Source organism: Passer domesticus, chromosome 2 (assembly GCF_036417665.1).
Source record: "Passer domesticus isolate bPasDom1 chromosome 2, bPasDom1.hap1, whole genome shotgun sequence".
Classification (NCBI taxonomy): Eukaryota; Metazoa; Chordata; class Aves; order Passeriformes; family Passeridae; genus Passer; species Passer domesticus.
In genome coordinates, this window is record NC_087475.1 from 60,718,662 (window position 1) to 60,745,361 (window position 26,700).

The 26,700-nt window shown below is 40.9% G+C and overlaps 1 protein-coding gene and 1 long non-coding RNA gene across 4 annotated transcripts in view; one reads left to right on the plus strand and one right to left on the minus strand.

The window, feature by feature from the left end:
- Positions 1–936: 936 nt before the first annotated feature.
- On the plus strand, positions 937–12,091 carry LOC135293971 (uncharacterized). The gene is made up of 3 exons (XR_010356082.1): positions 937–1,116; positions 8,676–9,121; positions 10,613–12,091. It is a non-coding gene; the product is annotated as an uncharacterized LOC135293971 (long non-coding RNA).
- Positions 9,216–26,700, minus strand: part of VWA8 (von Willebrand factor A domain containing 8) — a 183,371-nt gene continuing 165,886 nt past the window's right edge. For all 3 annotated transcript variants that reach the window (XM_064408684.1, XM_064408685.1, XM_064408686.1), the window contains 5 exons: positions 24,874–24,999; positions 22,860–23,018; positions 15,020–15,118; positions 13,614–13,852; positions 9,216–11,364 (listed from right to left, as the gene is read on the minus strand). In XM_064408684.1, coding sequence (XP_064264754.1) covers positions 11,256–11,364; positions 13,614–13,852; positions 15,020–15,118; positions 22,860–23,018; positions 24,874–24,999 — 732 coding nt within the window. In that variant the 3' untranslated portion in view covers positions 9,216–11,255. The remainder of the gene's footprint in view (positions 11,365–13,613; positions 13,853–15,019; positions 15,119–22,859; positions 23,019–24,873; positions 25,000–26,700) is intronic.

Sequence of the window (26,700 nt, forward strand, 5' to 3'; positions counted from 1 at the left end):
TCTGAGATAATTGCTTCTGTTTTGTCTTAGGAGGGATCAAGAAATCCCAGTTCTTTCTTTTAGGAGATACAGCTCAGTCTTCAATGTCCTTGTCACCAGTGCCAGTGGATTTTGCACTGGGGATGGTGGCAGCTGACATGAGCACCCCTGTGGGTTGTCCAAGACTCCTGAAAACAGCATTCCAGTGCCGTGTTTGAGCAGTTTGGCTTAAAACGCAGCTGAGGAAGCAACAGGCACTGATGGGGTTAGTCCTGAACCTGGCTGAAACTCTCCATGGATACACCCCAAGGAGGAATCACGGGGTACTTTGACTGGATGCTGTTCCCCAAAAGTGTCACCTAATAAGAGATGGTTGAACTGAGCCCAAACACACAAGACAGCTGTAGGAGCCCATTACGTTTTGTCTGGTGCAAATGCATGTCTTGGGGGAATTTAGGCCCCATCCTACACCCCTGTCTGATTTCTGGATGGATGGTGTCTCGTCTTGAAACTTGGAGCTATTTTCTTCCACCGGTTGTCCGTGGCTGGGCCTCAGCTTTGCACAGCCCCTGCTCAGCTTTCAGTGTTGAAAGCAAGGAAGGTCATTAAATCCCACTGACCTTCAAAAGAGCCCCAAATGAAACCCTAACAATGTTTTTAATAAAGGTGCTGGCTCTGAAGGGTTTTGTCTCATGTACTTCATGCCAGATAATGGCACAAGAGATGCTTGTAAATGGGAACTTTATTAAACTGCATTAAAGGAGTCACAGGAGCAAGGGCTGCACCTTTCAGCCTTTCCATGGGAGAACCACTGCATTAAAGCTTAGGTTTTAAATTAGGCTATGGAAAGCAGGTTTAATCACTCACAGTGATTTTATCACATGTGTATGCATGGAAACATTTTCTTAACTAATGAACACATGGTGAAGTGGTTAATTGATTGTAGGTGCCTGGGAGCCTCCATGCCCTGATTAATTAGCCTGCTCAGCTTTTAGTCTGTGAACGGCTGCAGGAATGAATGTCCTGTGGAGTCAAGCCTGAGGACAGACAACCACAAAACAAGAGGGTTAGGCACAGTTTCACCAAGGAACAGTAGCCAAGATCTGGAGGAAAAACCTGCCAAGATCATCAGCTGAAGTAAGTAACACAAGAAGGAGCTGGGCAAGTTTCCAGAGCTGCAGAGTATGAGGTAAAGCCATTAACAGGATTTTTGGTTTTAAGATAATGAGAGATTGGTTAGTGATTGGGATTTCCTGGACTCCTGAGGCTTAGGAAATACTAGAAACACGGATGTGGAAGGCTGGCCTTGGGGAAGTGGGCTCAGGGGCTGCCCTGTGCCAACAACCAGCCTCCCCTGGCCCTGTGCCCTGCAGAAGGAACTGCCTGGCAGGATCTGCGTCGCGTTGGTGTTCCCAAAGACAAGGGAAGGGTGAGCTGCCCCACTTGGCGTGGCACTGGACAGCCAAGGGGCAGCAGCTGGTGGTCTGCACCCAGAGGAGGATGGACTTACCTCCAAGGCAGGGGGTCTTTCAGCTATTTTTATTATGCTCCTCCTTCTTCCAGTTGTTTGGACAAAGGAGGTTGTGCTTTTCAGGGACAAAACTCACAAAACCCAGACGTGACCACAGGAGCACAATGAGGTGTCTGCTTACAAATTGAATCTCTTGGGGGTTTGATGCCAAACTCTGCCCTTGCATTTGGAGAAGCCATAGAGAATTTTTTTCATTGTAAGTGTTTCCCAACAGTGTTGTGGTAAAAAGAAGGAGTATTACATAAAAATGAATTGACCACTGTCTGTGGGTTCTAAGTCCAGGCAGAAATGGTCAGCGTGTACTGGCACCCTGCTGAACAGCCAGCAGGAGCTTGGATGATGATGGATTAGCCATTTCACTGAGCTTCTTACTTGTCTGTGCCTTTAGGCTCCTCTTGTGTATCTGCATGCTGGGGGCTGGAGCTGGCCCTCTTACATCCCACCAGAGATCTTTCATGGTGCTGCCCTTTGGAGCGTGGTGGTCCCTGAGCCTGGGAGCCAACGTTTGCCATGCCCACTAGGAGAGGGAAGAGAACACCCCAAATCCTCTGATTGCTCTGTTCTTGTTAATTTAAAAAAAATACGTGAGATACAAATAGCATAAATTAACACAGCCCATCAGCCTAAATGAAGAGAGTTACCTTCAGGTGGGCCTGCAAGATGGAGCTGGACTTTTGCTAGAGCACCTTGTTGCAATTACATTGTGTCAAACCTGGAACAAACATGTACCATTGCCTCTGGCTGGGCAAGGGTTAATGTGATTCATAGAATGTCTCATGCCTTTAAGTTTTTTCCATAAGCAAATGATCATTGCAAAACTCTTGGCATGCTTTGCAGCAATCATCAAGAGATCAAATAAATATTAATAAAATAATTAGTTTTTCAGAAAAAGAGTTAAACCAGACTACCAGCTGTGTCTTCACAAACACCACAGCATCTGAACTGCAAAAGTAATGTTCAAACCCCATCTGTAATGGAACAAGTTACTTTTATGCCTACGCATAGAATTTCTGTCTGTGACTCCCTGAGGAGTTTGCTTCATCTTGGCATTTTTCAGTGTTAACCAAGGCTCCACGACTGATGGATACTTGGGAGTTTTAGTTACTAGAAAGGGATACTCAAATACTTAAATATTTGTATGCATTAGCCCTTGTTAAATTAAAACTGTTTTAATCATGGGTTTGTTGCAAGAATCTTAATTCCTGTCATGACTTAATGTAATCCTGTACCATAATACTTTAATGCTGAGAAAGCCTCTGCCTGTTCCATTTTCCACCACCCTTTCCTGTAGGATGTGTACCTGCCTTACAGGGGCTTGGGAGCACACTGGCACATCCTCCTTGGTGTGGACAAGGCTGGCTGATTAGCACCCACATGAAAATATTAATCAATCATCAATAAGGTTAAAACCAGCAAATTCTTCCCACCTGCAGTGATCCTGCTGAAGCAGGAGACAAGAAATGGGAAGGAATGGTGTAGGATGGGAGCTGTCACCCTGAGGCAGTGAAGGAGAACATTAGTGGCCACATCATTCATTAGGGATGTGGTGGAAAGTCAGCAGCAGTGAGTATTGCAGCCTGGAGGAACTGGAGATTCAGGCCTGGAGACTGGTCCCTTATGGTTTGGGTCCAGACCCACCTGAAACTCTGGAAAAAAAAATAAAAAAATTAAGGACTGAACAAATGATGCTTACCTAGTTTTGGACAGAGTGTGAAACCAGAGCGATTCCAAGGGGGTTGGTCAGGGTTTTTTAAAGCCACAAAGTGTTGAAATCCTGTTTTGAGGAAAAATTGACTAGACTTTGACCTTCATTGCCTTGCCAGTCTGTTTCCCACATTCACACACATGCTTTTCCTAGAAGAAGTCATCCAGAGGAACAACGTGCCTTTTGTTAGGAGCAGCCAGCTCAGTTAAATAATGCTGCTTTCAGATCCCTCCACGGCACGGAAAGAGCTCAGTGCCCTTTTGGTTTGCTGCCTCCCATTACCTCGAGTTAGGCTGGGCTTTGCAGGCTGTGAGCTGACAGACAGGAGGCCCCAGGCCTTCTGAAGAGGTGTGTTTGTTTTCTGAAGCATGTACTGAGCAGGTCTCAGCTCCAAGCCCATGGAGATGCTGCCCTGCCAAGCCTGGGCCTCCAAAGGGTGCCTGGGAGGAGCTGCTGGGTGGGATGAGGAGACACCAAGTCTGGAGTCTGACACCTACTCAGAGCCGCTGTCTACAGCACTCGAGAGGAACAGAGAATAGAAAAGAGCTCTTTTTAAGGTCTCCTCTGCCTCAGTCTGTGCCTGGGCACACTTGTTCTTGGCTGTTTGCTTTTGTTTGTGTCAGCTTGGCTTTGACTTGTTTCCTGCCTCTTTCTAGCCAGCCCCTCGCATCTATTTCTGCTCTCATTTATTTTAGAAAAATAACTTCTCTCCTGGTTTCCCTCTTCATTTTTGCTGGTGGCGGTGAAAGGAAGGATCTTTTCACTTTTTCTTTTTGCAGAGACTCACTACTGCTTCCTTTTTTTAGTGTTTAGTGTTAGTGCACACTAACAAGAGCGCGCACCAGTGCTCGAGAAGTAGGAAGCGTTTCAAGCCCCCATGTGCTGGCTCTGATTTGTGTAACGGATTTTGGGGCAGGTGTGCCATGTGCAGGGTGCAAACAAGACCTCAAAAGGCTCATGTGACAGCTCTGCAAGGGTCGTGCTTAGGTGTCAGTGCAGACACCTGCTGCAGATGCTGACTGTACGTTATAGTATCTTGCTTCAGCGAACCACTCGTGCAATCTTTCAGCCAAACCATCTGGATGAGGCTGGGAAGGGAGTGCAGGGTCTGGTGGAGAGGACTTGCAGGTGCCAGTGGGCGAGATGTAACTTGTGTTAAGTGACTGTGCATCCGCCTGTCAATCCTGAGACCCCCCTTAGGAGCTGCACTAAACACAAAGGATGATTTAAAAAAGATAAAGGCTAATTGGCTGTGAGCTGCTTTTGACCAAAACACCAGGATCTTTCAGCTGCTTTGTAAATCATTCAGATACATTTATAGAAATGTTTTACTTATATTTTGTGATTCCAAGTATGGGATTAATACTAAGATGCTAATTTTAAATGATGTTTTGGCCTTTGTCACTATTTGGTTCTAACTAAATGATTTATCTGTGATATGCATGTGGATAAGATCTCACAGTTGATGAATTAAAAAGCAGAGGAGAAAGGACATGTTTTCATTGCATTATGAACTCCTTAATGTCTTCTGAGCTCTAAAACCACTTAATTAAATCTTTAATAAAACAATTCATATTTTCTGCACCCAGTGCACAAGCAGCATTAATGCTGGCCCATGTTTGGGTATGGATGCTGCAGTTCAGGGCCTGGCTCCTGAGTGTTGGGCTGTGGGGCTCCTGCTGTGTTAATCCAGATCCTGTGTATTTTAAGACCTTCTGCTTCCAACCTATCCTGCCTGCAAAAGACCAGAGCCCACAGGCTCCTTGAGCTTATAGTACTGTTTGCAGCAGACAGAGGAGTGATTTGAGGGGATGATGATATTCTTTTTCTGAGCTGGTGCTAAAGGAGAGGAGAGTTTTGAGGTCCTAAATGCATTATAACACAAGGGCAAATCTGCTGTTTAGTGGGCATGGAGACCTTCTTGAGTGCAATGGTGATTGAGGGAACTTAAAAATGTAAGAATGAGGGAGAATAAAACAACTTAGAAATTTTTTTCAGTGGCATTTTCAGTGACTGCCCCCACTTCACTGCTCCATCAGTCTGTGCCTATTCAGTGCTCGGCTACAACCTTTGCAGCACATTTTTTGAAATCACAGCAGGAGCAGAAAGCAATCTCTGTCCTCTTCAGCCAAGAAGATGACAGCAGAGGAGGTCAGTGATGACATGGGAGCAGCTGCAGTGTGGCAGATCCGTGTGTTGCAGGTCAGTGTGGCCATGGGAGAGCGCAGGCTCCATTGTTTGCTCTTCCTAACACGATTGCTGCCCTCAGATACCAAGCTGGCAGCCAGTTTAGAGCATCTCCTCACTAGGGGCTTGCTTGCCAGTCTGTGCCTGCCCTTGTCCATTGCTCAGTCCTTGTCCTGTGAAATCTGTGCTTAAACATAAATATTGTTCTCCTCCAGGGTCTTAATTGCAAATGTATTGGTGAGTGGGAGGTCCCTTTTCTTCTCGTATCTGTCTTGCTCTCTGGAACTGTGCCACCCTGAAAGTGGGCTGTGCCAGAAAACTGAGGAGTGAGGAGGATTACGGCAGCTGTATCACTACTCTGGTTTTGCTGTTTTGGTCACATCCTATGTGACCAAAACTTCTTTCTAAAGGGATGCAGTGAGGTACTCAGCCCTCAGTATATCCTCAGCAGAGGAGGACAGAGTTTCAGTGTTCCCTGTTACTCTCCTGAGGAATCCCAAGGGAGCTGGAAACAGCAGGACACCTGCAGAGCAGTTTCAGATAATTCCGATGGAAAAAAAAATATGGTCATTTTGGTGCATCAAAATTCTATCATACTTTCTGCTGGTGAATGCAACACTCAAGGGGAGCATCCTTGCTTCTAACAAATTGCATTTCTTTAAAAACCTCACACTTATTCATAATTATAAATTTGGAAACCAAAGTAGGTGACTTTGCAGATGTTGAACCAAGCTGAAATGCAGATGTTGGTGCAGATGGCACAGAGCATGATTTAGCCATGACGACAGCAAAACTATGTGGGACACCATTCCTCATATCACCCTGCAGTATAACACATTTTCCTAACCATGAATGTTATTTGTGGACTTTTTCCAGACCACAGTCTGCATATAATATTGTCATCTTACTCAGCCTGGCCAGAGAAGCTTATATAAAATATTCATTTAATGATTTCTACTGAAAAGGCTGTTGCTAAGAATGGGCTTTGTATCAAGTCTTGATATAAAAAGAACTTTTTTCCTTTCATATTTCTGAGATGTGTTTAGTTTATAGGTGCTGAGTGAATATTTCCACCCTCAGTAAGAGGTTCCAGGGACCAGTATATTTTGGCTTGTGCTAGAATGAACTTGTACATATTTAAAAGAAAGCAAGCTCCTGCAATTTGTATGCAGGGAACATAGATGTTGTATTCTAGTCCCCATGCCACTGTTCCATGAGGTTAACAAGCCTCAATTTGTTCTGAGCACATGCCTGGAAGTTTATTTGATGCCTGTTGCTGATGAGGAGCCTTAAGCACGAGAACTGAAGGCTCATGGCTCCGATGTGGTGCCGACCTTGGCAGCTGAGCTCCATCTCTGAGCCTGCCCATCCTCAGCCAGGGTGGCTTTGTGCTGCTTGGTGCCCCCAGCAGGGCTTGGCCAGGGCATGGCACACCTCACTGCTGCTCTGGGAGCCCGGTGTGCCTCCCCTGGCCTCGCGGGGGTGATTCCGCTGCTGAGGCTGTGCCTGGTGGATCTTTCTGGCTACTTCATCTGCTCTCCTCACCTCCATCCTCATCACACCTGCTTTGCTGCTCAAGTCAAGCCAGCTCAGAAAGCTGAGCAGGTTGAAGATGAGGAATTTGTCCTTTTTTCCCCTGCTTGCTCTCTCTGTGTTTCTTTTGGAAGTGAGAAAACGCTGGTGCCAGATTACACCTGGCTTGTAGGAATCCATAGCCTCAGACAACTGGAGTCAGGGTCTAGTTTCCAGCTCTACCTGGATTTGCACAGCTCAGCCTGTCCAAACAAAAACTGTATGTGATGCGTGAAAAAAACAGGGTCAACATCTGAGATTTTTTTTTTTTTTATATTTCCTAGTCTCAACGTATTTACTGCAATGAGGTTTTTCTTGACTAGGATCACACTGCAAGTGTAGTAGTAGATCTGTGTTCTGATACACAGAATTTTTCTGCATGCAGTCATGCCAGATGTTCAGCCTAAGGATGTTATGAGTAATGTAAATTATCTAGTTTTTAAAAATAGATTTTTATTTTCGTATGTTTAATTGTCCTGTCAAAAGGTGGAGAATAGATGGTCATGCAAATGAAGTTATTAAATTTTTATAATTTTGTCCTTGTCTTTGAAAAAACTCACCATCACTTTCATCCTGAAGAATTGCTGAATCTCTTCTGCAACCTTCCCACATACACTTATTTCCCAGAAAATGCAGTTGACTTTGAAACATTTTATTCAATGACAATGCTGTTCACATTGACACAGCAATCTCAAAAACAAAACCACTTCTGAATTAGGCAATTTGTTACTGTTTATTTTGGTGGTGTAAAGCCTGTCTCCTAGAAGAGGAAATCCTTCAGCTGAACAGTTTGCAAGCTGTTTTTCTGTAGGGGAATTTGTTTGCTACAAATTGTTGTAAACAATCTGACATGCCTGAGTGAGACATCACCTGCATTTGCTCTGATTGAAATCCCATCTGGCTGGACTTACTGGTTTTCTTTTTTTTTTTTTTTTCTAATTTTTGCACCAAAATTAAATAATAATCCCAAAAATGACTGTGTAGTGTAACTAGCTGGCTAGTGGGCATGAACACATTACATATAGAAACAGAAATAGACCAAAATCTGCATTACAAGAGGTAATTAAAATAACTACTGCTGATGTGACTAATGCTATTAAAGCATTAGTGATAGGTCAGGCCCTGCTCCAACTGGCAGCTCCATTCATTTGCCGAAACAGGGCCTGTCCATAAAAACTGGTGAGTGCAAAAGTGCCTTATTAAACTGTGAGAAGAGATGAAAAATCCCTTAACACACTTTCAGAGGGGATGAGTGACACAAAAAGCTGATGCCTGCACTGCAGTGAGAGCAGCCACTGGTGCTGCTGTTAGGCAGACAAAGCCACATTACTCTTAAGCATTCCACTAATTAAAAATAAATGCATATTAGGCAGCTCTGCAAATTCCAGGAACGTGAAAGAGGAGTGTTTGCTGAATTTTTGAGCAGTGAAATAACACTTCTAGTCCTGGTGAGACAGGGAAAAGCACAGTTGCTGCTTTGATTTCCCTGGGGTAGCGATGGGCATTAAAAGCAGGTGAGAGATGTACAGCCTGGGGAAAATTTTGCCCTGAATTTTTATGATTTAGAGAGACACTGTCAGGTCAAATATGCTCTGCAATGAAATGCTATTAAAGCCAAAACCCAAACTCTTTCCTTCTGAACTGAAAATATAAAAAAAGTTTCACTCATTTCTTCTCCCTTTCTCTCAAAATCTTCTGCAGTGCCTCTTCCCCTCAACTTGTGACAGAGCCCACCTGCAGTGCTGCATCCAGCTCTGGCCCCAGCACAGTAGGGACACAGACTGTGGGAGTGAGTCCAGAGGATGGACATAAAGATGGCCAGGGGGCTGGAGCACCTCTGCTATGGAGACAGCCTGAGAGAACTGGAGATGCTCAGCCTGGAAAAGAAAAGGCTCCAGGGACACCTTACAGCACCTTCCAGTACCTAAGGGGGCTCAGGAGAGCTGGAGAGAGACTTTTTACAAGGGCATGTAGCAACAGGACAAGGGGAAATGGCCTGATACTGAAAGAGGGCAGGTTTAGAACTTCCACCCACCCCCATGGCCATGCCTGGCCCTGGACATGGCTGTATCCTACGGGCCCAAGGAACAAGAGAAAACTCAACAGACATCTCCTGAAACAAAGATAAATCCAAACACTACAGAAAGGTAACTGTAATGCTGTAACTGTAATGAAAGGTAACTGTAAAGGATACCTATACATGAAGTATAATTTAGAGGTATAATCAAACACAAGATTAAAAACTGTATTTATCATAGTTTTACTTTAAATAGCACTATTTTTTTAATGAAAAAGATAACAGTATTTTACTGCATTTAAATCTGAGGTGAGAAGGTTTATCCACACAAGTAATGTAGAAAGCATCCAGTGCATCTGCTAATTAACTACAAGAAAAAGATTTTTTTTCAGGACTGCTGGATAAAGGCAAATGTGCTAAAGGAATTTCCATGCAAACACACATTTAGTAAGAGTCTTATCAACATTTCAATACTTTATTGCAGTTAGTATCTCATCATATGTTTACAGAACCAAGATATTTTTATTTTGAAGCACACTTCCCCTTAGTAGCAGCATCTGTGTATATGTGCATCCATGTGCATTTGTCCCAGCCAGGGATAACTTTTTCAACCTTCTCCTCCCAACTCCAAACAGGAACTGCATCTTCAATCTCTTTGTTTTCACATATATAGTTATCATAACAATGCCAACAAGACTTTGAAAAATGTCTTCCGTCCCCTCTTGGCATAAAGAGTTTGAAAGCTGACCAGGCTTCAAAACTCATCCTAAACAGGGGACATTTTTGATGGTCTGGTAAAGATTTTTGCTGCAGGACTGATGGACTAGAGAATGACCACCATAATCTGGATCCTTTAAAACACCGATGGTTGTATCTAATGAGACCAAATTAATTTGCCTCTTCCCTTCTAAAGATACTGCTCAAGGTGCAGCTTGATCAACTGCAGGACTAAGAGAAAAATTTAAATAATTGCAATTCCTCCTCCGGATTTTTATAAGCATTCTTCCTGAATGTTCTGTTATTCAGTTACTCTGTAATTAGTATCAGGTATGATGTGCATCCCCCACACCAGCTTCCTGAAATCATACATTCAATTCATCGAGTATTCCACTGTTCCCAAAGAACTACAAAATAGGTCTTCTTTAATACATAAAGAGGAATTATCACCTCATGGAACAAGCCAAACACCAACTGATTGAATCATAAATTAAGTCTTTACAACTAACTTGGATATTAAATACATTCTAACACAGATATCTTGCTAAAATACTTTCCCCTCTTCTTTTATAAAAAAATAATTTATTTTTTCATGCCTAAATCTCTCCTCCAGTTTAACCTTCAAATGCCCCAAGAAAAACAGACTGTGAATGTGCTCTAGCAAAACACTAGTAACCTTTTTGTCTTCTGACTGAAGAGTCACCCCCATGTGCTGAGGCCATCTCAGGGATTCTGTGTAACAGTGCAGTGGGTGCAGCATCATCAGCTGTGCAAAGGAGTCATGCAAAGTTTCCTTCTTGGAAATGCTGCCTCTTGGGTTCTTAAGAGTGTTTTGACCCCTTCCCGTTACTTTTCATAGGCAGAACTGAACCAATTTTCTTTTTTTTCTTTTACTTCTTAACAGCCACTTTCTCTAGGTCTGACAACTCGGAGCACTGTGCCTGATCAGATAATGAATGTTTACGTGTGGTGGTCAGTGTTTCCCAACTGCTCCATTGTTCCCAGCATCGGGGTGAAGCCCTGATGCCATCAAGACAAGAAAGCAACAGGAGAAGAAGGAAGGATTTCCTGCCTGGCAAGAGCAGTCCTGTTTAAATCAGAGATGGAGTTAACCACCCATTCAAACATATGCACACAAAACACTGACACAGATTTCCTGGATCTGCCTTGCACAGGATTACTAAATGCCAGTGAACTGTGTTTAATGAAACAGGGTGACATGATTCCATAGTGCTGGCAACAAGGCAGGCAGAAGAATGATCACAGACTGTCCTTTGTTTGTTTGTCCCTCTGGAAAAGCATTCATTGTGTTGCCATCCTCTGCCCTGATGTGGATGCCATCCTCTGCCCTTTGAATGTGCTGAGTCGCTTGAGAGACTCTGGGGGAAAATTTACAGCCTGGCCGTCACGTAGATTATGGTTGCTTGGCTGATTAAAGAAGGGTATGTATTTTATTAATAATTGTGTTTATCCTCAGCTTTAGGGTTTGCACCTCCAGCAGGAGTGGGTTTCCCCTTTGAGTTCACACCTGGTGACATCAGTGATGCTTAGGCACTTGACAACAGGGTAGATGTGAAGATCTGCTGCAAAATCTGAGGGATCTCTTTGGTATCCATGGCAATGAAAGACCGACCTGCTGGCAGTGTCCTCTGCAGCCTAAGAAGCAGAATGAGGGACAAAGCACAATTAACACCTCAAATTATTTTCCATACCACAAGACAGGATTCCTCACATTGCTGTCACCGTGCAATTAAAGGTTTGGGAAAGCAACAAAGGGAGAAACACTGAGAGCAGGTAGGGCACAGAGTTCCTTTCAGCAACACAAACAAGTGTCTCCAGAGATTTCTATCCACACCCTGACATGCCAGAACTCCACTTTGATCAAGGTACCAGTGATCCCATGAGGTGATAGCTGAGGACAGCTACAGATTTACACTGGAAATGAAGATTCTTATCCTAAATTGACTATCATGAACCCATGAGCTCTTTCAGTTCAACAAGTCCAGTGATTCTAACTGTGCTCTTTGTAGTTCTTCTTTGACATCGCTGCAGATTACACAGAAATGTATTCTGCCAATAGTAACCTGACATTTTTATCCACAGCTTAACCCACCCTTAAAAGTCAAACTACATGCATGTTACAAATCCCAGCTCCCTCATGTCCAGTTAGCAGGCTTGGGATTTATTTTTCTGCTTTTTACAGGAGATTTTGTTCTATACTATTCATCCAAGTGAGCAAACTGTCACTTTTAATATTAGTTTAAAAAAAAATGCAACAGAGAATTCCCTTCTCCTTCCCCCACAGCAGTTACAGGAAGGGTTTGTCTAATTCTGCACTTCCACATACATAGAAATGCATTTCAGTGACAGCACTGTATGCATTCTCCATACCCAGTGAACTAGGCCATTATAAGATCTCTTACACAGCAGGACATGGTCAAAGATTATTTATTTTATTTTTAAAATTCCTATTAAAAGTAAAGAGCCTTTCTGTAATTATAATCTTTCAGAATTGATTCTGTTTTGATGATTAACACTCTGTGATGTACAGACCTGCAGCCACATCTCATGGTGTCTGTGCAGTTGTATCTTTCAACCCTTTACTGCTTAAAATTATCTACTGAAGGCCAGCTCCCTTTCAGATTTATCTCATTCTCCTCTAGTTGAAGACTCAAACAGAAAAGACACTGTTGATATTTGTGGCTATACCAGCTTTTTGCTGTAGGTACTGGTCCTCAGTGGATGTGGAACATGAAAGAACACCAGGGACAGGATTTCTTTTTTTTTCTCCTTGTGCCCAAACATTTTAAAGTGAAATTATGTAGTAGAACTAAACCCAATCATATTGTCTCAGAAACTCCAAAGAATTTATGTCTCTAACACAAGGGGTGCATTTGAGTCAAACCTTTGGCTATTTGGAAGACAAATTAAGTCCAGCATCTTTTGTTTTAATCTCTTTTCTCAGGCCTACACATACTGGAACCATATACTGGGCAATACCAAAGGCACTATTATAATTGCATGGTGACACTACATAAGGGTATAGTGCACATCCAGCAGTAGGAGGATGGCATCAGCTGCTCCCTTTGGATGCACAGGATGCTCTGAACTTGCTGGCTACAAGGGATGTCTGCAGCATCCACAAGCCAGTCTCCACCCTGACACAATTCAGGAGCTACAGCTTCTTGCCAGTCCATTAATAATGAAAATAGTAAAAAAAGATGCATGAAAACTTGCAGCCCAGAAAGCCAGTTGTACCCTGGCTTTCTTTCATCAAAAGCAGCACAGCCAGGAAGTTGAGTGAAGTGATTCTGCCCCTCTACCCCACTCTGGTGAGACCCCACCTGGAGTGCCTTGTACAGCCCTGTGGTCATAAACACAGGAAAGACATGGACCTCTGGGAGTGGGTCCAGAGGAGGGCCACAAAAATGGTCAGCAGGATGGAGCACCTCTGCTACGAAGACAGGCTGAGAGAGTTGGGGTTGTTCATCCTGGAAAGTCCAGGGAAACCTTATTAAGGCCTTTCAATAAATAAAGGGGGCTCATAAGGACATAGTGAGAGTTTTTACTGGGGCCTGTAATGACAGGATAAGGTGTAGCAGTTTTAAACTGGAAGTGGGTAGATTTAGAGTGGAGATATGGAAGAAATGTTTACAATGAGAGTGATGACGCAGTGGCACAGGTCATCCAGAGAAGTTGTGAAAGACATCTCTGCTCATAGCTTGAGGGTTGGAATAGATGATATTTAAAGGTCCCTTCCAACCCAAATCATTCTATGATTTTATGATACCATGACCAAAACCTCGGCACAGAACAACAGCATGGGCAACTCACTGCAATAAAAGCATAGTTTAGATTTATGCTGAAGGAAAGCAAACACTACTAGGCATAAACCAAACACTTACCTATCTGCCTGGTCTCCCAAGGATCCTATAAATATGGCGAAAGCATTGACTTGAGTGTTGGTGGTCAAGACCTGTGCAAACCTCGATGGTGGAATTCCGTAACGCTCCAGATTTGCGTCGCTTAAGACGATGACAAAATACTCGTCAGCCTCCTCCTTGGCGATTTCCCGAATGGCGTGCTCTGTCCCTTCCAAGGTATGGTCTCCACTCATGCAGAACTGAGCGTGGGCATGCATGGTCTGTGTGCACAGCATAACCACGTGGAAACATGTAAGATGACTTTAGGAACAAGCATTCATTTCAGCTAGCACAGGAGGGAGTAAATATTCAGTACTGCTGCGTTAGGGGATCCATCAGAAATGCAGAGAGTGCTCCAGATAGAAAATATGCAGCTTTTTGTACATAATATGTCATATTTTAAGACAGGCAGCACTTCTTAAAAACACAGTTGGTCAAACAATCAAAACCCACACAGGGACCTAATTAGACTGGGCCTTAGGGAAGGTAAAGTACTTTGGTCAGCTGCAGTTTGAATAGATACATTCCTATGTATTTTAAGAAGAAAACAGGTTCCCAATGCTGTGAACAGCTCCTGCATGTTCATAATTTGCAATGGACTTCCAAATCCTAGTAGTGTCTTAGTTATTATCAAATATCTGATTCCTGACAGTGGCAGTCACATTTAAAAATTATAAAAGATTTTGTTTGAGCTGTTACAAAATAAATACACCATATTCATCAATGAAGCTGTTATCTATGTAGAAGGCCAGGAATTTTAGAAGTTACTAAATCAGGTTCTTCTAATCAAACGAGCTATTTTAAAAAAAGTTTTTGAAGGAAGCTCAGATACATGCTTCTAGCCTATCAAGCCAACCAGGTAAATCCTACATTTTTTCTTCATCCTACTTTAGAAAAAGTTTGGTGAATACACTCGTTTTGCCATTATGATTTAACATGTTTCCAACTTAGCACTGACACATTTTCCCAATGCTACTGTGATGCATTACTTTTTGAAAGTACCACGCTAAATCACTGACCTGGGACCCCTCTACATTTTTGAATGAGTCACTTTGAATGAGTGCACTAATAATATCACGTGATTTGGGCAGAGCTATCTATATCACCGTATAATCTTTGGAACTTCCCCTATCCTTTGACAGGAAGTCAAAATGACACATTTAGGGCGTAGAAGTCCAGAATAAGGCGTACCCAAAGTTTGGTTTCTACTATTTTGGCCCAATTTGTTTTCTGCCATGTCTCTGTAAGGTCCTGTTTAAATTTAAGGAAATACACAGATTTTTGCTTTCTTGTCTTTATTTTACTATCCTCATGTTTTGTATTCTGTGACCTGCCTACAAATTTATCTTTGCAGTCATAACACCCTTATTTACCAGCATCACTTTTACCTTAAGAATTTCTAATCTTTGCTTATTGTTCTTGGGAACTTTGTCACTCCCAACCAAGGCGATGTTGAAACCATCTCCTGAATGTCCAACAATGTCGTACTACAAGAAAGAAACATCATCAGTCACCTGTTAGTCACAAATGGCTCTTGGCTCACAATGACATAAGACAGATCAAAGGCAATTTGCAATTTTCAACAGAAGACTCCAAGTATTGTTCTCTGTTTCTGTTTATGAGCTGTTTAAGGGAACTACTTGCAATTTCTCACTGACACGAAAACATAGGAAAGAATTGCTAAATAATGAAATTAAGGAACAGTTCCTTATTTTCGTGATCTGTTTTTCACATTATCCCACCAACTGCAGAGTGGTGATGTGTAAGATCAAGACCTTGCCCTCTCACATTGTCCATGTATTTCTTTTAAAGCAGCAATTTTCACCCTCTTGAGTCTGACAAACAAGAAGCACATTGTTTGAGAGTAGCTCCTATGTTTGATGAATCTTTTTGGTGACCTCATTCTGCTCTGAAAAAAAAAAGTATTACAAATCCCCTTGAAAATCAGCACTCCTTATTTTTGTGCATAACAGATCAAAGCCATTGCTGAAAGTATGTAGAGAAGTGAATTCCAAGAGCCCCTGTATGTTTTCAAAGGGATGGTGTGCACATCGTTCTCCTGTGAGATGCTGCAAAACTGACATGTAGAACCACAATAGTTCAAATATCCTGGTGAACAAATAACGTGATATTACAAAGGCTTCTGTTTCATGTGAGAGCTTCATTGTTGTTACATGAAAACCAAGACAAGCTGAGTTATGGCAAGGTCCTGACCTGCCCTTTGTGTTATGGATGTGGCAGTCACCCCAGGGAGAATTCATGAGCAGGACAAAAACGGATTTAAGAGCTGTCTACACCAACCAAGAGAGCACAGTGTACAGAATCTGAGCCCAGAGAGACTGAGCTGGCAATTCCTCAGCATGAACATGCCTATATTTCCCCCTGCCTAGCTGGCACAGACCTGCCTTTACTTGACAGGCAGTCCTGATGCAGTATTTTACCTTTCTGTTTTCTTTTTTTCAAGTACTGTTACAGGTTCCTGCTGGGTTCACCATCCCTAATTCCCATATAATCATTTGGTGAAAGGCAGGTCTATTCCTCATAGTTTTTCTGTCTTTTCTTTCCTATTGAAAGACACTTTATTTGGTGTAAGTCAGGTCCTAGAGAGAGGAGAAATGGCAGTCTTTACAGACAAAGGTCCTCTTGTTGCCACATCACTAATTTGCTTAAAAATGTATCAAAGGGAAGCTAGAGCAGCTGGAACAACTCTTTTAAAGGTGACACCTCACTCTGTTAGAGAGCAAATATGCCACATACTCTAGATTATTTCACACAAGGTCAGACCATTTTATGACAGCCCCACGGAAACCAGACTTCCTTTCCCTAGGAAATCTTTATATAATCTAGTCCCCACACAATCCCATTTCTTTCTGCTCTGTTGGCTTTTCCCATTTTTTCTCTCCTCAGCTCTTACGTGGCTAGTATTAGCTACCAAGCCTCATGTAAAGCTTTCTGTCTGCCACATGCTTGCTCTTCAAAACCTATTTCTTATCACCAATAATGCTTCAGATTCTCTCTTGATGGATATGAAAACATGGCAAATGAAAATATGCAAATTTTGAGAATAATGCTGAGGTTACATTCAGCATACTTCCTAAATAAAACAGCAATATATCCTGTTTGATAAAATCTGAACCACACACAGGGAATATGTGTGTGAGTATTGTTTTAAAAATTAGAGACTATTCAAATCAGAGGAACTAAATAAAGCAGAGGTTTAATGGAGCAGAAAATATACAGTGCTCGTGGTTCTTATGCAATGTCAGAAATGCCCACACATCTTCAGGGCAAACTCTTAATTATGAAACCCTGCACATCCTCTGCTGAGCAGTTTTGCATTCGGTATCACTTTTAAATCAACAACCTAACTATGTAAAGCAAAATGCTGCCTTCTGTGTAAAAATTTGGCTGATCCCTTTGTAGAAGGCTCCTTCCTGGCTTCCTGGATGTCTCCCACTGGCTATCCTTGTGTCAGCTCTGCCATACTGAGTTCATGGGAATTGGACAAACTTGCTTGGGAATATCATTGTGGTTCTTGACATACGCCAGTAACAGATCAAGCTTTCATCTCAAACAGTCTGAGTTTAAACTCAGTGTGACAGTCTGTGCAAGGGGAATTGCTGGATCTCCTGATGAAACACTAGATGTTGACCCTACTGCAGGGCCCCCTCCACATTCTTGCACAAGGCGGGAACAGACAACCACGTTACAGGCAAGGCGAGGCTGAAATGATCTGAGCAAACTATGGCAGGCACGGAAAGGCATCCACCTGGGAACATCATGTCCTGTCTGCTCCCTGCTCCGAGAGCTGCTTATTATTCTTTGTGTGTGCCCATGCATGCACCCGATACGATACGTGTGCTTATCTTTAGCAGATGTTATCAGTTTGCTTGTTTCTTTGCTGACAGCTTACTATGCTATTTGCGATTTAAAAACGTTTAGTGAGGCAGCAGGGAAGAAGTGGCTATTTGATTCATCCTGACTGCTGCTTTCTGGGTCAAGTAGGGCCTCCAGAACAACAGAGTGAGATCCTGCTGTGCTGGGGAAAAGAGGAACTGTGGTCAACAGCCCTCGTGCGCTGGTCTTCATGGTTCTATGATCTCTATGGAAGCCAAGTCAAGGACAAGGAGTAGCCAAAATCTAATGACTGTGAATTTGGTTTTGGGAAGCTCAGCTCCCCAAACTGTGAGGCTGGATGAGTTCATAGCAAGGGAATGCAGCTGCACTGACTTGGATTGATTTAAATCAACATAAGATTGCAGGCTGGGAGGGACACTCTCCCTGGGTGGGGGAGGCTCACAGCAAAGTTCTAGAGGTGACAGAAGAGACATGTCTGCCCAGGAGAATGTATTGAATCTGTCACAATTTAGGAAAACAGAGTTTGGGAGAGGAGCAAAACTGGAGCAAAGAAGCTCACTCTGATATGGCAAAGAATTAAAATCCTTCCTGCAGGAAATTATTACCTCCTCCTGATCTGTGTTCTAGTAAATTAACCCTTAGTGATTTCATATTACCTTGGTGCACTCATTGTAAAGAAAAGGTAGAGACAGCTCCTCAGTCCTGGTCAACTGGGAACCCCAACACATGCAGGCACATGCAGACTTTGTCAAAACCACTTTCCTTCCTTTGCAGTAGCTAAAGACGAGCACAGAAGAAGGGCCTTTGAAAAGCAGGGATCCAATCTGATGCTTTTTCCCCATAAATTCCCTAAGGAGGATTTATGCGGATGGAGTTACAAGTGAGAGAAAAGCTGTGATACAATCTTATTTGAAACTGACTTTGGTTTTCTTTTACAAAATTGCAAGCAAAGGCTCTCAGGACAAATCCAGCAGCAAAATACATTTGCTATAGTGCAGCTTAATTGAAATAATATATTATTGTGGTACACTAGAGCTTGTTTTCCAATAGCCTCAGGTACACTGAGACAAGGACTGCTCTATTCAGGGTACACAATATGTAAACATGTATCTCAAAATATCATCATTTTGTTGTTTTTTTTTTTTTTTTTTTTTTTCCATAGGAAAAGGTTAAAACAATCTCTGTTCCACTGCCATATTTTGCACTGAATGGATGGTTCATGCTGCCTAAAATGGGTAAAATGGAAGACTTTGTCTTCTGCAGCTGCCATGCCAAAAGGTTTCATTTCTGAAGGCATTTAAAAAGCTGAAAGAAGATGTGTGCTGAATGTAAAAGGCAGTGTGAATTAGACTCTGCTGGAGGGCTAGATCTTTATAAATTCATCTCTTCTTTGGACAACACTGAACATTCTATTTTTCTGAATTTATTTTAAATCTTTTGTTTATTATTTAAAACAAACTATTCTGCCAGACATGTGGAACATTTCTTCTTTTCCTGAATTAGCAAAGCTGCCTCCACAGTAAATTTTACAAACACAGAATGCTGGAAGAGGCATATAAAATCTTCAATATCCCTTTAATGTAGCTATAAATAACAATTCAGGCTTTTCCTACCCGTTACATAATATGCTATTTATTGAGTCACAATATTTTTAAGGCTTCATAAAATTGCTGTTGGATAATTTACTGGACATGCCTCCTCAATCTGCCATTATGTGTGCAAATCACAGTAACCAGGGATGATAAAACACACAGTTTGTGACAGACATGGTACTACCTCAGATAAAAAAAGAGAACAAACTGCCCTCCTGTGCATTGTCAAACAACTGGCACCTAAAATGGGATGCTCAGAAGATGGGCCTCCTGTTTTCCCCTTGACAAGGAATGATTCACTACCTGCACTTATGGGAAATGGAAGTAGGGAGGATGTTCCACATGAGCATAAAAAGCTGAAAAATACTTGCTGTACTTGTCTGACTTTATAAATGGTAACTTCGTTACCTGCTTGGTGCAGTCACATACCCAATACTCAGCTCTTCTGCATAAGAAGGCAAGAAGAAACTATTTTCTGCCTTCACTCAGTGCTGTTAAGATCATCAGACAATCAACATCATCTCTGATACCACCAAGGAGTACCACCCATGGGGAAAGCTCAGCCAGGTAGGATAAAACAGCAAGGAAAAGCCCATCTGATTGATTCAAAACTGTATGTAGCAAAGAAATAAACCAAGCACCATCAGAAAAGTCATCCTGAGCAAAAGCCAGGAATTGCTTTGCAAAGTCTCCACTGCAGTTAGATAGCTGGAAAGAACTTTACTATGTAAATTCCCATTGCTTAACAAGCTAGATGATTCCCTTAGTTCAACACATTTTACAAGATACCCCTCAAATTTGCAGCATATGTTGTTGTGAGCTGTGCAGATGGGGCTACAACAGATAACAGCAGGCATATCTGAAGGCCAAAAAAGTCTATTTTTATAAAACCAGGGAAGAAGAGAATAAGGAAAAGGAAGAAAGAAATAAGTGATAAACTGCAGATTTTTAATTGAGCACTACAGAGTTGTTTGTTCTTTTTCTAATGGTTCCTCTCTCAGCTATGAAAAATATATGCTACTTTTGCAGACATACCAAAACTTCAGCTTTGTCCTGAGAAAAATCAGCAGCATCATGCAAAGTGTCAAGAGTTGTACAGAATGGAGTCAGTGTATTTTAAAAAAGTCACTGCCTCTCCTGGTCTCTGAAGCCTGACCCATAGATTTTAAAACCACAGAACTGAAGAGAGTTTGTAATGATCTTAGCTAATCCTCCACAGCGTGCTGGCTGCATCTCTACTTCTACATGTCATTCCTTTAGTATGCATTTGAGGGTTCTGGGTTCTCAGCTTTAGAGCTGCACTGGAAATAAGGACAAATGGTTATCTGCCATTGTGCTACATCCTTCTCCAGTGTTATCACTTTCTAAGTCATTTTCCTCAGCTGTGTGAATGTAACACAATTTATTGTTCAAATAAGAGCAGAATGAACAATTGTCCCCTGGTCACCATTTCTGTTTTAGTCAAGACTTTATCGACTTCTTGATTTTTATCTCTTCTACACTGACCAGTTTTTACTAAGTGACTTGCTTAGTTATTTAGTCATTCCTTGTACCTTGTATGGCGACACTTCCATACCTTCAGCAATCTTTGTTACCCTCTTATCTTTTTCATTTCTACAAGAACTTTTGTGAGATGGGGGAGCAAAATCGCACACATTACTCCTAATGTGAATGCACTATGGATGTTTATAGCAACATTCTCATGCATTCTCCTTTCTTCCCTCTTCTTTTGTTAATAGTTTAGAACATTCTCTTAGCTTTTTTGACAGCAGGTGGGAACAGAGTGTTCAAAGAACCACACAACATAATTACAAGACATCTTTGTTGGTACCAGTCTATAGCTGGGAGCGAGGACTAACATAAAGCTGAGACTTTCTCACTGTGTATTTAAGATCAAAATTATTTTCTTCCACCTGCAGTTCTTTACATTGAAAATCACTAAACATCACCTACCATTTTATTTCCCAGTCACCATTTATGGCTAGGTCCTTATCTAACTTCTTGTAGCTGGATTCCCCTTGTTACTTCCTCACCTAACTTCACAGAATTAGCAACTTTTGTCACCTCATCCCCTTTAACAGATCACTCACGTATAGACAAAACTACAAAACAGCATGGACTCTGGCACAGATCCCACCGCAGCTCCACCATTGACGCACTAAAAAATGACCAATTAGGCTGTTTCTTGTATTTTTAACAGTATTTTGTATATCTAAAGGAATTCTCTTATCCCCAAATGCCTCTGCCAAGGGACTTTGTCAATTGCTTTTGGCTAAGGAGACTCCACCAACCAACAAACCAACCTTGCTTGTCACACACATAGATACCTTACTTCCCTTTACAAAACCATGTTCACTACACCACAGTATATGATACTTGTCCTTGTGCCCACTACTTTTCTGTGTGGATGATCCTGTATTTGGCCATACTCATATCTGTGTTGCTCAGATATGCCTGATTTACCAAGCTACACAAATCATGCTGCATAATTGAACTGTCACTGAAAATATTTCTCCTTAACTTTTTTTATTATCAGCGAGCAGGAGATACACAGACAGCAGAACCAACAAAATCCTGATTTCTAATTACTGTTTAAATTACATTTGAGTTCCCACATGGTTTCTCTGGGCTAAGGCAGAAGTTTATGGTTACAACATTTTCCTTCAACAAGATTACACAGCATCACTCTCTACCCAGGGTATTTTCATTATGTTTTCAGGAATGTAGTGACTTTGGGATCAAAATCATAGTTTCAAATTTGGTTGAAATTCTGCAATATGCTCTGTTTAAGAAAGTTTAGGGCAAGAGAGCATTACTGCCAAATAAGATGGTAGCACATGCCTCATTTTCTTAGGAAAAAACACAATCACAATGCCTTTCTCCTTTTATAGATTTTTCTCTTGAAAAATAAAAGTGTGCATGATTGGACTTCAGAAGACATTCTAAAAGCACATGCCTGATTTTGTACATGCGATTCTATGAAAGAACAGAAACCTGTAGAATTATGTTGGAGAAACAAGGTGAAGCAGACCTGACTGAATTTATCTGGACTAAGTTTCTATTAACTTTGTTTAGGAGAATTTACATTTTGTTCAGATGTATTTTAATGCTTATGTTTAGTATGATCTTCAGTAAAATTAGTGGATATTTCTATTCTTCCATTATACACAGGATATGTCCAGAATTAACTGGAGACTGCCATTCCTATCTTCTTTTGGCTAAAGAAACATGGCCTAGACCTTGTTTAGGCTTACTGAGACAAAAAGAGCATTATATTTATTTACATTTCATCTGCAGGCTACCATTAAATAACATTTGTAGCCTAGTATGTTTCAGTACAAGAAATTATTTCTTGCTTTCAATTAACTAGAAGAGAGAAGGGACAAAGAAGTCTGCTCTCTTCCCATGACCAAGAACTGCTGCATGCGCTCTGGGCGGATGGAAGGACGTGGTATCTCTGCATGATTGTATCATCATATTTACTTGTGTTTTGTAGGCTTAAGTGTTTCTTCTCAAAGAAACAGATAAAACCAGAAAAAAAGCCCAGCAAATCTCACTAAATCAAAGTCTTAGATAGAATACTCCCCTGCTGAAATGTGTTATGTTTCTTACCCTCTCACTAGTATTATTTTTCAGGTTGCTAGAAATAGATTAATGTCTTTATTTCCTTGCGGGAATGAATAATATTCTTTGGCTAGACTGACTGCTGAAACACTTTTTCCAGTGCTGCACACAGGCTGTGCAATAACCCCAGAGCTCCCAGCCCAGCTGCAATTACCTTGAATTTGTGCTCATAATTCTCAAAAGCTTCCATGACCATGCAGACAGCCTCCATGGAGCGCTCCAGGCGCCCATCCACCCCGTTGAAGCGGTACATGCTGCCCGAAACATCCACCACCAGGCGCAGGCGCTTGGGCTTCTGCTGGGGGCTGCCGGGCTGACAGGGAAACACAACAGAACTCAACCCAATGGGAAAGCTAAACATCAGTAAAATAAAATATTCCAAAAGGAAACTTTGCAAATCAAGAAAATTTTATCCAGTAAACATTTTTTGGTTTTGCTGTTGTAGGTTTTTTTTTTCATGAACAAAAAACCCAACTACTTTTCTATTTCAAACCAGTTATTTGACAGATAACTCAGCAACCAGTTTCCTCTCACCTTCAATGACTGGAAACAAAATACCTCAAAACATTCCACGTATTCTTGTCAGGAAAAACTTTTTCTGTTTCAGTTTTGATTCTTAGAATTTTATTTCAGTAAAGAAACCCTCAAATTTGGCAGAAAGAGCTCTTTCTGCTGTTTTCTGCCATTTCGTAATGGAAATGCTTTTCCTTGGCATGCAGTACTAACAGCAACTGTATATGACTGTAAAAGCTTGTCTGCTGAGGTTAATAACATTCCAAAAATGTTTGAAATCTTGTTCTGATTAACTACTAGTTCCATCTTCATTCTAATGCTGAAACCATTGTTTTTTTTTTCTGAAAACAAATCCCATCTGTTCTAACAATTTTTGGCACAGTACATTCAAGGGAGGTGTTTTATTTAGCATGCAATGAGATGTGTCTGGATTCAAATAAGAGGCTATTAAAGATGATCTGACAAAAGAAACCCAGTCACAATATAAACAAATAGCTAAAATGTTCCTTTTACCTGTAAAGGATTTCTGTACTTTATTCTTTTAATTATTCTTTTAATAGACTGTGGCATCCCTGCTCTCCCACAAAAAAAACCAAAAAAACAGAGAAGGTTTATTAAATCCTCCATTTGTTTTGTTTTTTATGCATACACTTAAAGGTGTCCTTTTTTTTTCCTAATTGAATTATTTTTACAAAGCCTTAAAACTGATACATTGAATAAACACATTTTGAAAAAATGAGAATTGATGATTCAATCACTTTTCTCTTACTGATCTTTCACACAAGCAGTGGCAAATTCCATAAATCATTCAAAGCAACCTAAGGGCCAAATAGCATAAAAATGATATTAGGGATTTATCACATGTGGGTAGCTGACATGCAAAAAGATGCAGTACTCAGCCATTTTAAAAAATCAACTTAGTGTCTTTAAAAATTGAAACCTGTCATTAAGTGTTACTGTTAAGTATTATGGACTAGCCCCACTAGTTTTGGCCAGGTTTAGTTGGTCTGATTCAAGTGGTTTCTCTGTTGCTGACTCACATAGATCTAACTGTAAAGGCTTCTAAGGAATATCTGAATCAGGCCATAGGACAGTCAACTTTATAATATCTTAATGGCTTTTCCTCACACTTTTTTTCCTATCATAATTTTTATTTTTGTAAATCCAAGTATCTGTGGAAGTTGAAATTATGTTCATACTATGGAATAAGGAAAATAAATTGGTAAAGCACTTTTTCTTTTAAATTCAAAGGGGATCAGCATATTTGTTAACAAAAATTAAGTTAGTGAGAAAATATTTTTTTCTATAAAAGCAAACAAAATAATTTTTTTTCTGCTAATTGCCTTCTGATCATTAAAATATGAAATAAAAAACTGTTGCACTGGATCCAAACTTCGCACTGCCTGGATTGGTGTCTTCTTTCTGAGGGTGACCAACAGGAAATATTTATGCACGACTATAAGAAGAGGTACAGCAAATTTTCCATCTAGTGGTTGCCTCTGTGCCAGGGACATCCCAAGCCAGAGATATTTTTCTGAGCTTCTCATCCATATAACCTACTCAAACTCCAAAGACAGGCACTGTACAGCCACTATGAAATCAGCAAACTGGTTAAGCTCTTCTCCATCTTTCCCTGGTTCTTGTTGGATACTTACTTGTGGCTCAATTTCTCCACGTCGTTTATATATGGCTTTTTCTCCTGTCAGCCCATCAATGATTTTGGCATCATCTAACTCTCCAACAGCTTGGTGTCTCAGCCATTGTCTTTCTTTACCCTTGGCCTACAACACAAAAGATGTGATGTGTGTCAGACAATGTAAGACCTACTGCACATGACATACACATGAATTTCTTTGTAATGATGTGATAGTTTTGGCGTAAGTCACAGAAATCCAAACACATGCTCACAGCTGTCCTGGTCTTCTTCTCTGAAAGAAAAATCAACACTGACAAACAACATGTTCCCTCTGTAACTTGGTCTTTTTTCAGTAGTTTCATTTATGGGAGTATAACTGGGAACTGCAGAAATGTTAACACTTCCTCTTGCAAATATGCTGAAAATGTGCATGGCAAGCCTGTTCAGATACACATACAACTGAAGGGACACAAAAACTGACCATTTGTTAGGTGTTTTCAATCCACACAGAACAAGAAAAAGTAACTGGGTGACTTAAAAAACTAAACAGTATCCATTTAATCCACTTTAGACAACGGTAAATGGTTGCTTTTAAAACAGTATTAACAGTATAAACTAATTACACATTCAAAAAACCTACTTTTAAAATCATGGTACTCGACAGTCCAATAAGCACTTTTTTTAGTTGAAAGGACATTTGTTATCTACAGCCTGCCTTGATGAAAATACATTACAATCCATGAACTCAAACATTAATCTAACTCCTGTACACAGAGCATGCAGTTAAGATTGAAGACTCAAGTGTTATAATATCTTAGGCAACATATTTAAGCATGTTTGCAAAGGATAGCTTCATCCTATATAAGGTAAAATAGGTTCATAATACATAAGATCCCCAAAAGACAGCAAAGTCTGTATATATAGGGTTTATGGTTTATTTAATTTGTTTAAATCTTCATGTTAAAATTGCTCATCCTAGTAATAAGCCAAATAAGGAAAGACAATTTTGAATTTGTACACATATAATGCTTTTGCCCTCTCAGAAAATTTCTGGTCAGCAACTGGAGGAAAATCAAATATCCAACAGGACACAAACTGCCTTAAACACTGACTTTCAGGAATGAAAATCAATTCCTCTCTGATGAGCAGGAAGTCTTACATTACAGATCCTCAGTAAACTGCAAGCCTGGGATTTGAAATGATGGATCTTTATAGTTCTGTATAGTCAGGTAACGACTTCTTAAGGTTCAGAGAATCTTTGATTTTGCTTTGGACTAAATGTATGAGGTTTTGTTTCAGTGTAGAGAAGGAGTTCTGGACTTCAGACTACTGCCTATAATTATTCAAGATTAATGGACTACTTGCCCATGAAAATAAGTGGGCAGAAAGACTACAAATCCACAAAAAATGTTTTGATTAACAAAATCAAAAGCTTTACAGATGCTTCCTGATGGGAAAGAAAAACAATGTTTCCCAAAAAACACAGAAACCTCAGCCTTTTAGTAAATCACAGAAGGGAAAGTTGAAAAGATTTCTGAGGTTGTGAATTCAGCCAATTGTGTGCTCTGATACATTTCCATGGTGATGCAGTCAACTGAACTTTAAGCCACTTTGGCAGTGGGACATCCATGAGTTTGTACCACCAACTAGGAATTTCTACTATCATTAAATATGCCTGGGATGAAAGTTAAATCCTGTCTTCCATAGGATCATTGACCCCTTTGCTGCCTTCAGAGTTGCATAACATTCACCTGCGAATTCCCAGTGACCTCTACATGTCCCACCAAAAAAACCTTTAGTTTAAAAGCATTTACAATTTTAAGAGAAAATTATAACTAATATATAT